This window comes from Rhyacophila brunnea, unplaced genomic scaffold (genome assembly GCF_057557595.1).
Source record: "Rhyacophila brunnea isolate RB1 unplaced genomic scaffold, BYU_Rbru_1.0 scaffold_8, whole genome shotgun sequence".
Classification (NCBI taxonomy): domain Eukaryota; kingdom Metazoa; phylum Arthropoda; class Insecta; order Trichoptera; family Rhyacophilidae; genus Rhyacophila; species Rhyacophila brunnea.
The window spans coordinates 40,756,003-40,771,373 of NW_028233350.1; the positions used below are offsets into that span (position 1 = coordinate 40,756,003).

At 32.3% G+C, this 15,371-nt stretch overlaps 1 protein-coding gene across 13 annotated transcripts in view; it reads right to left on the bottom strand.

Annotated features, from left to right (window-relative positions):
* The window catches only part of OtopLa (proton channel otopetrin-like a), a 195,868-nt gene that overhangs the window by 22,897 nt on the left and 157,600 nt on the right, over positions 1 to 15,371 (bottom strand). For 6 of the 13 annotated variants that reach the window (XM_085959286.1, XM_085959276.1, XM_085959283.1 and 3 more), the window contains 5 exons: positions 10,749 to 10,933; positions 10,128 to 10,321; positions 7,812 to 7,892; positions 2,981 to 3,089; positions 2,031 to 2,191 (listed from right to left, as the gene is read on the bottom strand). In XM_085959286.1, coding sequence (XP_085815412.1) covers positions 2,031 to 2,191; positions 2,981 to 3,089; positions 7,812 to 7,892; positions 10,128 to 10,321; positions 10,749 to 10,933 — 730 coding nt within the window. Of the gene's footprint in view, positions 1 to 2,030; positions 2,192 to 2,980; positions 3,090 to 7,811; positions 7,893 to 10,127; positions 10,322 to 10,748; positions 10,934 to 12,896; positions 13,800 to 15,371 lie in introns of those variants that run through there. The other 7 variants (XM_085959287.1, XM_085959285.1, XM_085959284.1 and 4 more) reach the window with 4 other exon arrangements.

Consider the following 15,371-nt stretch of genomic DNA (forward strand, 5'->3'; position numbering starts at 1 on the left):
TTTCTTTTTCAAGTAAATGGGTAACGTTTTTTAGTCATCTTCACAGGATTTAAGAATTAGTACCCCCGTCGCCATCACAAAACAAATTGACGTGTTCACAGCACGATATTCGCTTTCCAATTGCCAGCGAGTCCAAAATTTCATCGCACCTATAGTTGAAAATTATTTTCCATTTCACTGAAGTACCGTCTTAAATAGAACGTGGTGTGAAAAATGTTATGTAACGATTTAACGAGTAATGCTTATAACGAGCAAATTCAGTCGGTCCCATCTTCCTCGTAATAACCAAGTTCGACTGTATAATCAAATAAAATATTTAACTCAAGCTAGTTAATAATCGTGTACTTATTTGGACATGTGCCACTATTATTCTTTGGTGTGTTGTGATTGTAAGCAAAAAAAAAAAAATATACTTAAATAAAAGTTGACACCGAGTGTGATTGTCATGAGAGAATGAAAAAGAGGACTAATTGAATGAGTCCAAATATTGTTGAGGGCCTACCTCAGTCTTCAGTAACGCTATTCTTGAAGTCTGTCAAAAAAACAACTTTTTATATTGAATTACAGGGACTCAAAAATGTATTTACGAAAATAAAACCACTTTAAAAAAAACACAAAATTTTCTCAGTTGAATTGTAGGAAGTTGGTGGAATTTATTAATCAGGAAAAGCATTACTGATAAAGTTGCGAACACTTAAAAAGAATTCTTTAAAAATATTACAATAGTATCTATGGACGAATCATGGACTGTCAAAATTTTTAATCGTTATACAGGCGGCCCTCGACTTTCGTACATTCTACTTTTGTACAATTCGCTATTTCGTACATTTCTTAAAATTCTTTTTGTTGATAATGCAAAAAATGTGCGCTTCTATGCAGTCTCTCCTCTCTCCACAAAGAAAGAAAGGGTGGTACTCAACTATCTCTTGACAAGTTTATAAAGAAAACACCTGATTGCTAATAAGCCTCGTTAATTTTATTATACCCATTGATAAATAAATATTTTAAAGTACTCTTTTTATGTTTTTTTTACATAGCTCTACTTTCATACATTCAACATTCGAACACATTTCCAGGAGTCAATTACGTACGAAAGTCGAGGGCCGCCTGTAGTTACATATTTTATATAATAAATTGATCTTCATTGATTTTGCAATACTTTCTATGTGAATGTTATAGCAGTTTTGAATTATTTATATAGTTACCTACACTGTTAACTACAAGGTTTAAAGTGGTTTCCAAACTTAACGTTACTGTGCCACATATTAAAAAAAAATCTTAAAAAATTAAAGGTGAAACTTTCCGCGCCCCCTTTGAACTAGTACGCGCCCCCAGTTTGAAAACCGCTGCTGAAGTCTGTGCGCTTATGGAAGGATGCTTTTAGGTGGGCCCTAAGTTATGACATGACGTTTAGGCATGAGCAGGGAATACAAAAATAATGGTAAAGTGCGTTACTTTCTGATTGTGGTTGTAAGATGGTACGATTCTTAAGTGTTGAGAAATATGAGATATAGAATTTGTTATTTTCAATATATATAACAATAATTATAATAAAGCATTCAATATTTGTAATATTTGATGATATTCAGGGGGCTTTGTGTTTCTTGCGTTTAATGGCTTACCCCCTCATTAAGTCATAATCTAAAACTGCCATTGTCGTGGTATATGAAATTTTGCATGAGTTCAAGGTTAAATTATTCCACTATAGTTTGAATATATTTGACATTGCATTATTTATCTATGAACATAAATTTCAGTTTTATTCACATAGCATAGCAGATATTGTAGAATCAATACGATACAATATAGGTAGGTAATAAACTTCTGATATTAAAAAAAAACATCCATGAAACGTTCCATACAATTTAAATTGATAAAAAGTAATTTAAAAAGATATATAGAATTTATTTTAAAAACAAAACACAAACAAGTATGTAGTGACAATGACCAGAGAGTATAATATAATAAGTTGAAATTGGCTTATGTCAATATATTGTAATGATGCCAGTATGTAGAATTGCAATCCTTACCCTGGAGTTCATGAAGATGAAGTACATTTGCATGAAAGTGAAGACCATCTGCAGGACTGGGTTGACTCCGCGGAGGATCTGATAGCACGGCGATGTGAAGGGAACTTCGAAGAATGCACCAAACTCCAGCCCGTTGTAAATCATTGTGCCCAGTCCAAAAGCTACGCATGGAAAGAATAATAATTAAATTTACACCTTAGATTCATATAAAAAAACATTATTTAGTTAAAAAATCAACCCTTATTTAAAGGGTATGGGAAGAAAGAGGACTGGGGGCAACGTCACCATTATCAGTGGCCCAAATTTAAATATAATATGTAGTTCCTTTAAATTGTCAAATTTACATGTCGTCACCCAAGTTTTAACTTGTGAGTGCAATTTATTAATTTTGAATTGATTCGGTTTGACAATTGAATCCAAATACACGCGATGTTGGTATATATCGGATAGCAAGATTTTAAACAAGCTAGAAACGGGGTGACCATTAGTAATATTTTTGGATCCAAAGCATCTGCCTCTGAAGTTGTATGTCACCGATTTGAAAACAGGGCCTGGCAAATTCATATTTTGTTTTACAAGGTATGTTCGATCCAGAGTTGGGTTGAGTTGAGCGAATGTCTAATATTCATTGTTAGTAAAACAACGTCTATTAGGATAACATCCACTCCGTGGAGGGTCATATGCTCCGCATAGGCATGAAAATGTGTAATTTATCTTTTTGAAATTGGAACTATGATCTTTTATTTGGTACTTAGTTAAATGTTTCAGCTGATAAACAAGACTTCAAACAGGCTGACGATAAAAACATTATTAATACCTCACCAGATGGGTATCCGAGTAGAGGCAGACTGCCAAAGAGACGGATGAAAAGGTCGAGGAACTGGAAAAAATTTGCGTGGCACAGGAGCCAAAGAAGAAACTGATAAACGGTTATGAAAACATTGTCTTACCGATAGCACCAATTCTCAAGAAGAAGCTTCCATGGCTGTGATCGTTTTGAGAAGTCTTTCGCCTGCGAAGACCTCGCTGAGGAACTCCAGATTCCACCTCCACCACATCCTAAATAAACAAACCAAATAACATGTCAACATAACATTACAATCTCCTCCATAATATTTAATACTATACGTTGACTTATTGACATTTGAAAGGCAATTATATTAAAAAATTAAAATAAATTGTGTTCAGTAATATTTATATTTATTTCAATTCTCTTTTACTATTTTATGGGAATGTTTTTTCTTAAAAGAAGGTTTTAAAAAGGCTAACAAGTAAGCGAAACCTTTCCAAATAAATAGGTAATAAATATGGGAAGTAGTAATTACCAAAATATAATTATTTTTTGATTGGAACATCAATTTAATCAATTGGTATTTATTGGAAAATTGTTTTAATGTAGATTTAACAGAAATAATGTAACATTTAAATAAAGAATGAATGTATATAATTTAAATATTTACTTAGTTAAATCCCTTGAGTAAAAATTGATATATGTATATGATATCATGATGTAAAACATTGAATAATATTTATTTATAACCAAAATGTCATGCCATTTTTTCTACAAATTCTACTGTGTAGTAAAAGCATTCAGATGTGCTAATAATATGGAGCCAAGCTATATAATTAAATTAATATATTCCTAAAACGTGTAAATGGAGATGGAGACCACAAGTTTTAAAATCTATGGTTTATAAGAATGAAGATACTGATTATATCTCCATTCCAGTGTCTCCCAAACTGTGATAACTAACTGGAAGATTCGATTTTTCTCTCTATAAAATAATTTGTCTATCAGCAATTTGTGCAGTGTTGCCAAACGTACTGTAACTATAATTATGTATAGTAGGTACGTTTTGCTTCCAAGCTCTGTCAGCTTGGCCTAATAGAATCTCTGACTTGCTTATGTAGCGAATTGCAGGATGCTGATAGTATCCTCTGGGAGTGTTCCCATATATCGGTTGAACGGGAAGACCTTCTCAAGTCGGTCCGACCCTCATTTGGACAGGTCGACCATTGCAACCGGTGAGTAAGAAGGTCTTTTCTCATCGAGCATTGACCGTAATTTACTATATCAAAGCAGGAGTCATGCACACTCTAGTGTATGCTAACCAACGTCTCGAGAAGTTGCCCCTCCCTGGGATACTCTCAGCACAACTTTGAAGGACACCTAACGTTCATTACACCACGGTATATGCCTGCAATAAGGATGTGTAAGCGTGGCGGGTGGTGGTGGGAAAAGCATACGGCAAAATAATATAATTTTGGATGTCAGAATTATTTGTCAAAAAAATGAATCTGAATATGGTAGAAAAATTATTGATTTGCTAGTCAGAAAATTTTAAAAAAAGTTACGAATCTGAATTCAAAAGGAAAATTTCAAATTAGCAAATAACAAAGGAATCATAATTCGTCAAAAGAGGGGTAGTTACGACAGTAAAATCGATGTCTCTAGAGGGGTACTAGCTTCGTGTATGTTTGGGAAACACTGCGTCTATTTTATTATGCATGTATAGCGATGCGGTATATTGTAATAATATTATGTCCAAATATTCTTAACTATCGTCTCATGACAATAATTGTATGTATATTAAACAAAATTAATTTCGAGTTTAGTTTTGCATTGTTTTCTCTTTAAGGTCATGATAATTGAATGCTATTATTATAATATCTGTAAATTTTTCATATTAATTTTCAAATCAGTAACAAATTTTAATAACAAGAAAATATATTTTTTAACATACCTGGAATATATTTTTTTAATTGTTTACATAATTTAGTTTAAACAATAAATATTAATTATTATAATGCAATGAATGTGGCCATTTTGAAGTAGTTTCACAATCCAGGCCCATTTTAGTTTTTTTTTTTTTAGAAATTGGAGCAATTTAATACCTTTATTGTAGTTATTATTTTAATAAAAACATTACCTATTTATATTTAACATGTTCATAATAATTTACTTATATTTTTATCATGCATGTGTGCAATTATGTGGGGTGCAAAATCTAATCTAAAAAAAATAAACCGTTCATAAATTTTATTTACAATAATTATGAGAAATTCCACAACACACAATATCTTCTAGTCATAATATGTCTCTATTTAAATTGATTGTTGAATAAAATGAAGGGAGATTGGGTATTTGCAGGACCTTGTTCATTAAAACTGTTTTACAGTCAATGTAAAACATATTATGATTATAAACTTTCTTGAAAAATAAATACTTCTATTGTATATATTTTGAAAAACGTATTTGTGTAAAAATAAATTAAGTATGCATATTGAAAGTAACATTTTATTTTGATTTAGCATTTAGTGGGAATTTAAAATGTAAATGGCTTTTCAAGAGATTAAATATTAAATTTGTTATTGTCATAATAATTTATAATATGAGATGGATATTCACTTGGTATTCACCACATAATATAAAAACTGGTTTATGACACGTGCTTCGCTTACACTTTATCAAGTCTGCGTAACGAAATTTACTTTCAAATTCATATGATGTTACAATATTCTGCCCTTCTAAAGAAGAAGGCAGTAACTGACTCTCACACACTTTCGAGTTAAATGACATTATGTGTTTTTTCTCAAACTTTAGTACTGTAAATTAATAAAAAACGGTGGTAATTTTTATTAGTAGGATGTTAAAATACAAAGTAATAATAAACAAGCAGTAACTGCAATGAATAGGTGCAATTTACTGCCTTTTTTGCTAAAAAATGTATTATTTTAGAAGATGTCTATTTTTTCACTAAGGATTTTAACGGTATTTTAGTGATAATACTGATTTTAAAGTGAACAGAATATATAGCTTTCAAAATGACCTAACGGATTGTATTCATAACTTAATTTCACAAATTTTGCGAGTTACTGCCTTCTTCCTTAGATGGGCAGTATTATTGTCGATGTTGTGTGATAGGGGTAGAAAAAGAGCTTTGTAATGTGGGAAAGGGTAGTTCAAGTATTAATTTGAATAGTAAGCATTACCATATTCGCTCCTTACCGAAGCATATGGGTCTCCTAAGGGTGGACGTTAAATAAGCAGACGTTTTACGAGGAATAATTGTCAGCCATTCGCCCAACCCATTAGATGTAGTGAATAATTTTAATGATGAAATTCAAAATGTAAACAAAATATGTGTCGTAAAGCAAATTATAATATGTATGGTGAATAGTGAATGGCAAGTGATTAAAAATGTTAATCCTTGTTTGAACTTTTAAAATTTTCGAAACTGCTATTTTATATTGGTTTTGATTGTCTTACAGGAGTCACTTATGAACAGTTTAAAAAAATGCATGGCTGACTTAATACAAAGCAAACATTATATACAGCGGTGGCTGACATCGAAAGCATGTACAACAAGACATATACAATACAATAATAATATTTTACAATCACTTAGTTAAAATTGTACAAACAATACAAAATAAAAAAAGCCAAACGGTGAAAATAAAACGGAATACTCAGATTGTAGGCACTGCATATTGTCCGTTGAAACCCCACACACGAAGAAAAAGTCAAAAACCATTCCTTGTTGGTGTCAAGTGTAATAAAACCTCCATAGACCAATCGTAAAAGGAACTACTATGACCTAATTATGTACACATTTAATTTAAACATTATTTGATTACTTACTTATACGATGCTTATTTTACATCTTATTACCAACCAAAGTTTGATAGGACGCAAATAAAGAGTAGGTACTAATATATTTAATCTCAGGTAAAAGTAATCGATGAAGACCCTCGAAACGAAACTTGAAACCGGCACGTTTTATTATTTTGATGAATTTTAAATTACATTATCTCACCATATTCGACCTTAAGAGGATGATAATATGAGCCTCCGCGAGGTGGAAGTTGTATTAGCAGATTTTTGTTTTGACGAGACATAGTTGTTAGCCACTTGGTCAACCTGTTAGGTCCAAACACACATTGAAAAAACAACGTGTGAATTAGACACAGGCTTACTTTAAATCAACAAGAATTTTTGAAAACGAATGATAAATATAATGTATTATTTTATACTTACCAACATTTGATTTTTTTTTCTAGATGCCTTTATGGATACCTGGCATTTACTATCGAGGTTTCTTTCAGGACTTATTTGTATTTTTTGACCATGTGCGATAAGGTCACATGGGCCTCCACGGAGTGGCGGTTTGTATTAACAGAGTTTTTTTTACGAGAAATATTTGGTTCATATTGAAACACAAATTGAAAAACAATATGTGTATTTGCCAGACCCAGGATTCGAACCTGGGATCCTCGACGCTTTAAGCCGACGCTCAAGCCACTCGGCCATCGTGGGTGTAGGTATATAGTTTCAAAAAAATAAATTCAAAATCACGAAATAGTGTACCTCCCTACATAAAATAATAATTATTCATTTCTTCATAAAATAATAATTCGTTTTCCTAACGACGATAAATGTCATACCAGATATTAAACTATTGTAATTTTCTAAAACCAATTTTTATTAAAAAAATTGTTACTTTATACCCCAATTTCCTCTATTTTATTTTGCATCGTTATATAAAAATCAGCAACTGAAAAAGACGTGCGGAGGACCGTACCGGCTGGAGAACAGCGGTGGAGGAGGCCAGGGCTCGACTTGAGCTGTAGCGCCATCGAAGAAGAAGAAGATTAATAAGAACATGACGTGTTATTGTAAACGATCTAATTTTTCATAGTCTGAGATTAAAATATGTTTATAAATTGATATTCCGGTTCGTTAACTCTCGATCTATGGAGGTTCCGTTACACTGTCCTCACCTGTTCCGGAAGGCACAAGGGCGCAGTGCGCAGTTGTTGCTGGTCGCGCACAATATCGCGCATCTTTCTGGGGTACACCTCCTGCCCAAATTATAAGGCGATAACCAAACAATCGCATGCATTGCAAATTAGAATTTAATTAAAATTAATTATGAACTTAAAAGTAATCTCATTACGGGGGATGTAATTAATTAAGCATTCCTGTGCTGTGTGGGTGGAATTAAAGAAATTAAGAAACAAAACAATTATATTAAAAACAATAACGATAAACTAAGACGTTTCCCAGACCAGACTGGAATATGCTAGAAAACAAAAATATTGAACAGGTAACTAATATAATTCAAGTATATGATTTAAATATTGATCACATACAAATATTATTACCTTCAATATCTAACAATAATTATTAAGTAATTAATTGTATTAAAAATAATTTTATTGTATATTTATTATCTAGGTTATTAAAAAAATAATTTAGAGTAGACTGCGTTTGAATGAGACATTTTCTAATATGGATTATATTTTTTTACCACTAACAGTAGGTATTATAATATTTATGAATTAAATTTCAATATAATAATTATTGTAGTAAAACGGAATTCTGACTAGTAAATACTATTTTATCGGAATATATTCAAATATCCAATATATAAGGGGCCATCCACATATGACGTCACATGATTTTGACTATTTTTAACCCCCTCTGCATTGTCATATTTCGTCCACACAACCTTTTATCCCCCTGTTTATAATACGTCACATTTTTGACAACCCCCCCCCCCCCAACGTTAAAAAACAGAAAAAAAAAGTTTTTTTATTTTTTAATATTTCTCCTTAAAGCCCCGATCCCCAATATTGTTTTTTCAGATCCTTTTATATTTCTTTTTGTTATTTTTGTGACGTCACATTTTCTCCGACTCCCCCTTAGAGTGTGACGTCATATATGGACGACCCCTAAGTATTACTTATGCATGAATATATTGCAGTCATCTTGAAGAATCATTACTTAGCACCTATCCAGTGTTTCTATTTATGATATATAAGCATGTTACAAAACAATATAACACGGTAATAATTATTATTACTTATGATAATCTGCTTTTTTAATTAATAATCTGGTAATTTAATAAATAATAATGCATTGGTACTACATATGAAAATGCGCTTATGCTTATTTTTACATCAATTCTATGTAAAGAAAGATCAGTAGCCATAAATGATAGATTCGATATTAAAACAATAAATTTTGTATGTTGAATGAATTCGAAAACAAACACCAATCAAAACAACAAAATGTGCATTTGAAACTAAATCCAATAAGCCACTCGCGTAGTGAACGTTAAATGTTTTTTTTGGCGAAAGCAAAAAATGAATACATACAAAATGGTAAAAAAAAAAAACAACTAGGTACAACTGAAATGAAATTTTGTAGTGAGTAGTCGACGTAAAAACTAAGCGGAAAAAATAAAATACACTGTGATTATAACAACACGAAGAGAAAGAAAGTGCTGATTACAAGGAAAATAAAAAATCCTTACAGGCACGAGGACTACAACACCAACAGCTAGGTAGTTATTTTATGGTACATCGTAGACTTTCATTACGAGGCTTTAGAGGAGCTTTTAAAACGAACGTCTTTTATAGCAAAAGTCACGTTCTTAGAAAAAAAGCTCTCTAGAATGTTGGCCACGTTGAGGAATGTAGGTCATGAGTGCGACATGAAATAGGGAGAATTAACACAACATTTCTGTCGATCTTTAAAACTTATATAACAATAAAACAATATTTTAATTTGGGTTACATGTAAATTGTACGTACAACATTTCACCGTGGCACAGTTCGCCGTGAGCTTTTTTATCGGAAAGAGATGACCGTATGTCGTATACTAATCCGGTCTCCAATTTTATTAGATTCAATATGAACATTAATTTAATTTCCAAAGCTTATTTTGGAAAAATTCATGAATTCAAGAATGAAAACCTAACAAATAATCCAGTATATCGGCTTTTTCAAAATTTGTTTGCTGCTTGCTTCCTACAAAGTGTAAACCGACAAGAACCGTGTTTTATGTATACATGGATTTTATGTCAGTACAATACGACCCAAAGAGGTTGGACGGTCTTTAATATACGGCCATATAATTCCGATGCAACATTTCACGGTGAAATGTGATATGGTGAACTGCATACGTACAAGTTTCCGGACACGTTTAATTTGACCTTATATATTAATATGTTCATACTGAAAAGATAAACATCATGTTGTGTAAACTTTCCTGCTAGACAAACATAGCATGATAATTTTAATGAATCCTACCTGAAATTGGCTTTGTTTCTTTGATTCCTTGGTAGGCTTTTCCTTGCTAGCGTCCTTTTCTTTGTCCTTATTCTTGGCTTCTTTCTTAGTTTCCTTTTCCTTTTCCTTGTTTTTCTTTTCCTTTTCTTTCTTGGGTTTCTTCTCAGGCGGCGGAGGCTTCGGTTTCGGGGGGCTTCCGCTGCAGCACGCGCTTTCTGGTAATTCGTAATAATACACTTGATAGACTCGAAATAGATTGCAGACATAATATATTTTTAAAAGGTTAGAAACCACTGTATTCTCCTGTAGAACTCTTTGTAGAAGAGAATAACATTATAGCGTCATTGGTATTGTAAGAAGATCCTTATTTTTAATATTTTCTAGAGAAGATTGTGCAAAATGCATACAGTTTATAAAAAGGATATATTGTACTTAAAATATAATACAGTGAACGTTGTTTAATATTAAGTAGAAATACTAGGTGTCGACTAGTATAAACGTGTTTAATCATAAAAGCATGCGTGTGTTATTCTCCGTATAATGCTTGATTAAAATTTGTCCACTACTTAATAATATAATATTTTAAACTGATTTATTTACTATGAAAATGATTGATTGGTTTCTGATGTGAATTATACTAACCTTGCAGCAGGAAACAGAAGACATAGAGCAAAAACAGGATACTCATACCGTAAAGGTATGTAAAGAACCCTTCGTAATAATACAAAGGCAAGTTGTGCGTAATGACATCGCTGATGACGTAAGCAATGCAGATAACAACTAAAAGCTTGGCGTAGATGAAACTCATGATGATAAACAGGGATGTTCTGAAAACAAAAACAAATAAAACTCATAAAATTGTGACATTATGGACCAACACATGACGATGTATTGTTCAAATCACATACTAATTATTCATGAGAGGTAAACCGGAAACAATGAAGTTTTCAACGAATTCATACATTCCGAAATTATATTTTTTATTAAAAATGTATTTTGTTACTTTGTTACCCAGTTTCCCCAAATAATTATCGGTCTGAAGTTTTGAAAAAATAATCAAGTTTCAATGTATACCACTAGAAAAACACTAGTATGGTATTTGAACAATATACATTTCAATAAAAATGAATTTTTTCATGCATGCTATCAAGCAGTGGTGTAGTGAAAGATTTATTTTTCATATACAAAATTACACTACGCCACTGGGTCTGAGTGAAATGGTAATGATAATATCTATGGTGAAAGATGTAGGTAAATAAGTTCGTTGAAAATTAATTAAAGTGCATTTGTATTAAATGTTGAATATTATTTGTTGCATAATATAATATGTAACCAATCAATAGAGCAAGATAGTGATTTTGATTACTTCTAAATAGTGAGTAGAAAATTATCATAATGTTGTTATATTGCTCATTTTATAAATATTGCATAATATAATTTCATACACCGTGATTTTATATCCACTACAAATAAATAAAAAAGTGGTATTATTTGTCTATTTCAACCAATAATAATAAATATAACCTGCAATGCTAGGAAGATTGTAGAGAACATAATATCACCGTCCTGTGGGTCAATTCCATACATAAGACGGCTATCGACGGTAGTTTATCAGATTTAGGTATTGAGGAAGTTGATTGTTACAATAAGTTAACCGTCTCGAAACTGTCAAAAAAGTGCTATGTTTTAACAGCCCCTCTCTTGGCTGTGTGAACTTTTAGAGTAAAGTTTAGACGGCTAACTTATTGTAACAATTATAATACTATCAATACATAAATATGATAAACTACCTTCGATAGCCGACTTGTGTATATAATAGACCCACTGGAACCAGACTGTAGTAGAATATTAAAAAAAAAAACATAATTTTGTGATAAGTGAATCCAAAGATTTTAGCTTCACTAAACGAAGCCATAAAACAATGGATATATTTGTTAAGGTAGAGATAATTTGGCAAAGTAAAAACAACGAGCCCAGAAACTACACCTACAAAAACAGCCCTCTGAAAGTGTTGTACAGTTGTAGGAAATTAATTTTACTACAGTCTACAGTGCGTACGTATAATTTCATTATAAGTACGACTGTATATGAATAATGATGGGAATTACAATTTTACTGTTGGATAGACGATTAAATAGTTATAAACAATGTATAGTTAACTCAAAGCTGCAATTTTTCGAGATACTACACTCTGGTTCTGGGGAGAGAGGGGATGGGGGCAACATATCCGCATTCAATTGAAAAAAAATCACAATAATAATTTAAAATATAAATATATATATAATATTCTCTGAAATTGATATAGGTAATATACGAAAATATTGTGTATTTGATACACATCGGTCATAAATGCAGTTTGTACCTACACACCTTAAAAAAATACGTTATACATTGGTAGGCATTGGTTTGCAATATAGGCAAAAAGATGTAAACCACGCCTCCACTGGATTTATAAAGTCATTTACAATGTTGTATTTAAGACCTAGAAAAAAACGATTTTTGTAATCAAAAAGAAAATAATGGATAATGTTTATTATATTCCAATTAGGTAGTTGGATAAAGTTTGTCAAAAATTGATTGCAATTTAATGGTTTGAATAATTTGTTCTGTAATACTTTCGACAATTAATATTTATTGTAAATGTATGATCGGAGGTAATTTATCTTGCAATAACATATTGATGTTTGAATTAATATTTATTGCAAGTTAAGTTCGAGGTAATTGCACTGTTATGTTAGTTTGTCAAATATTGATTGCAATTTAATTCGAGGCAATTGTCCTGTAATATACCTCTTGGCGGGGCGGGGTTGTACATTTTTCAGTTCCATTTCTTTGTTGGCAGAGTTGTTCTTTTCAGCGATGGCTATGTCACTGCCCTGCTGCTGGCGGTGCTGCTGCGAGACCGGAAGCGTCGCCATGTTGTCTATCGACTCGACGTCCACCGTCGCCACCTTCACCTCCGGGCCCACCACTATTTCCGGGTTCTTATCTTTACCCATCACTTCCGCAGAATCTCGTATGTCATTAAAATGTCAACAAAGCTATTCACCACCACTGGCACTCATACTGTCAATCAATAACAACTTACAGTCAATCTAATCTGTATTTCGATTGTCTATAAAAGGATCTATTAAAAATGGCATGTATTTTTTTTAAATTATTCTATTCGTTGTTGTTGTTATCACATTTTTTTTAAATGAAAATTTCTGGACGAGCTATAATTTTAATTGAATATTAAAATCACTTATTAATTTTGACCTGAAATTGTACACTACACGCAATAAATATAACACAATTAAACAGTTAATACAACTAAAAAAAACTTTGTTTTAGAGTAAATACTAGAGGTATAGCTATAAAAATAACAATTTAATAGGATTTTTGTGAAAAGGATTAAATCCAGAGATCGAGTTGGTTATATTTATTGTGTGAGAGTTTCGGATTTTTTATTCACTGAATTTTCACTCGGTTTCCGCGCGACGGTTTTCCGGTAACTGCATTGACTTTTGTACAGGCTATGACGAGTTATTGACGAGATGCATCGACGTGTGATGACGTCGCGGATGCACAAAGAAAGCAATTGGGTTTACCTGACCGTGGGTGTAATATGGGATTATTATTGCCGTGGAAGGAAGGGCCGAGATGCGTTGGGAGCGTCGAATCGGAGTTTTGGCTTGGGCGGCGAGGGGCAGCGGGGGACGGGTTCGGAAAATGGTCCAGGGCGGCGGCGCGCTGGATGCTGGGGGCTCAACTGTCACGTGACATCAGGGGCGGCGATGGGAAATATGCGCATAAAAACGACATATTTATGCGTTTACTATAATGAGACTACTGGTCACTGAACCCGTATGAGTTGCCCATACTAACATGTCAACTGACATTACCATGACCTAAATCAGTTGTAATTTTTTGCGTACATTTAAATTTTAAACGCGTTGTTCTATCAATAACTATAATAAGCCTTCCGTTTCACCAATTCAATCACCGCTTTTTGATATTGAGGAGTGAATCTAGTGAGCTATATAACGAATCATTGTTTTATTGCCACGCCACAATGAATAAAAGTCGTTTAAATAAATTCGTTCATAGCGACATCAAAAAAGAAGAAATACCTTTTTTAATATTATATGAATGTTAAATAAAAATATTCATATTTACTTATTATGTAGGTTTGAATTTGATTTAAAATGTGGAATAAATTATATGCATGACAATCGTTACTATTTATAGACTATAAGGAAAAATTGCATTAGTGAAATGGCAACATTATAGAAAAGTAATTTGAAAAAAGAAGTCATTTACTCAGTTTATCACTAACAAACTTAAGGCTATACTTCAGCTGGGGCACGGTCTAAAACTCTAAAACGATCGTGACTACGCGCGAAGATTGTGCAATGACGCGTGCAGAACAAAACATAGTTTGTCATAAAAAGTCAACATGCGTCCATTTAATGTTATGTTTTTTGTTCTATTACTAATAATAATAATAATATATTCTTTGACATGTTTTATTTTTCAAGTAACTGGGTAACGTTTTTTAGTCATCTTTACACGATTTAAGAATTAACTCCCCCGTCACCATCACAAAACAAATTGACGTGTTCACAGCTCGACTTTCGCTCTCCGATTGCCAGCCAGTCCAAAATTTCGTCGCACCGATAGATGAAAATTATTTGCCGTTTCACTGAAGTACCGTCTTAAGATGCTGGAAATGACATTTTAAATAATTTAACTCCATAAATAACAAATTTTCCCATAACTTTTTGACTAAGCACACTTAATGTAATCTTACAACAGCTGTACGTCAAGAATTAGCGGTAACTTTTTTTAGTAACACCATCTATGGCAGTGTTTTCAAACCGGGGTTCCGCGAAAATTCTTAGAAAAGTTTTAACATGACAATTTTGAAACAATGAAGTATTTTGAAAATGACGATTAATTAGTATCATCCGCACCACTGACGTATTTACCTAGCGTGGGTTTTAGTTCGAGAAGAAATTGTGTAGCAACAATGGATGAAGGAATACAATTTGAGGGATTGAGTGGTCAGTAATGATTGCCAAAAATACCTATCAGTTAATTATAATCAAGGTAGACTATACTTTATTTAGGGGCAGCACAGGTAAGAAAATTGAGAACACAGTACGAACGATACAACTTTTGAGTGTACCTATATTCCGTGGACATTACAATTTTTTGGACTGTGATATTAAATTTCTTTAAATGTTTGCAGATACCACATTTTTTAAAAATATGTATACTCCT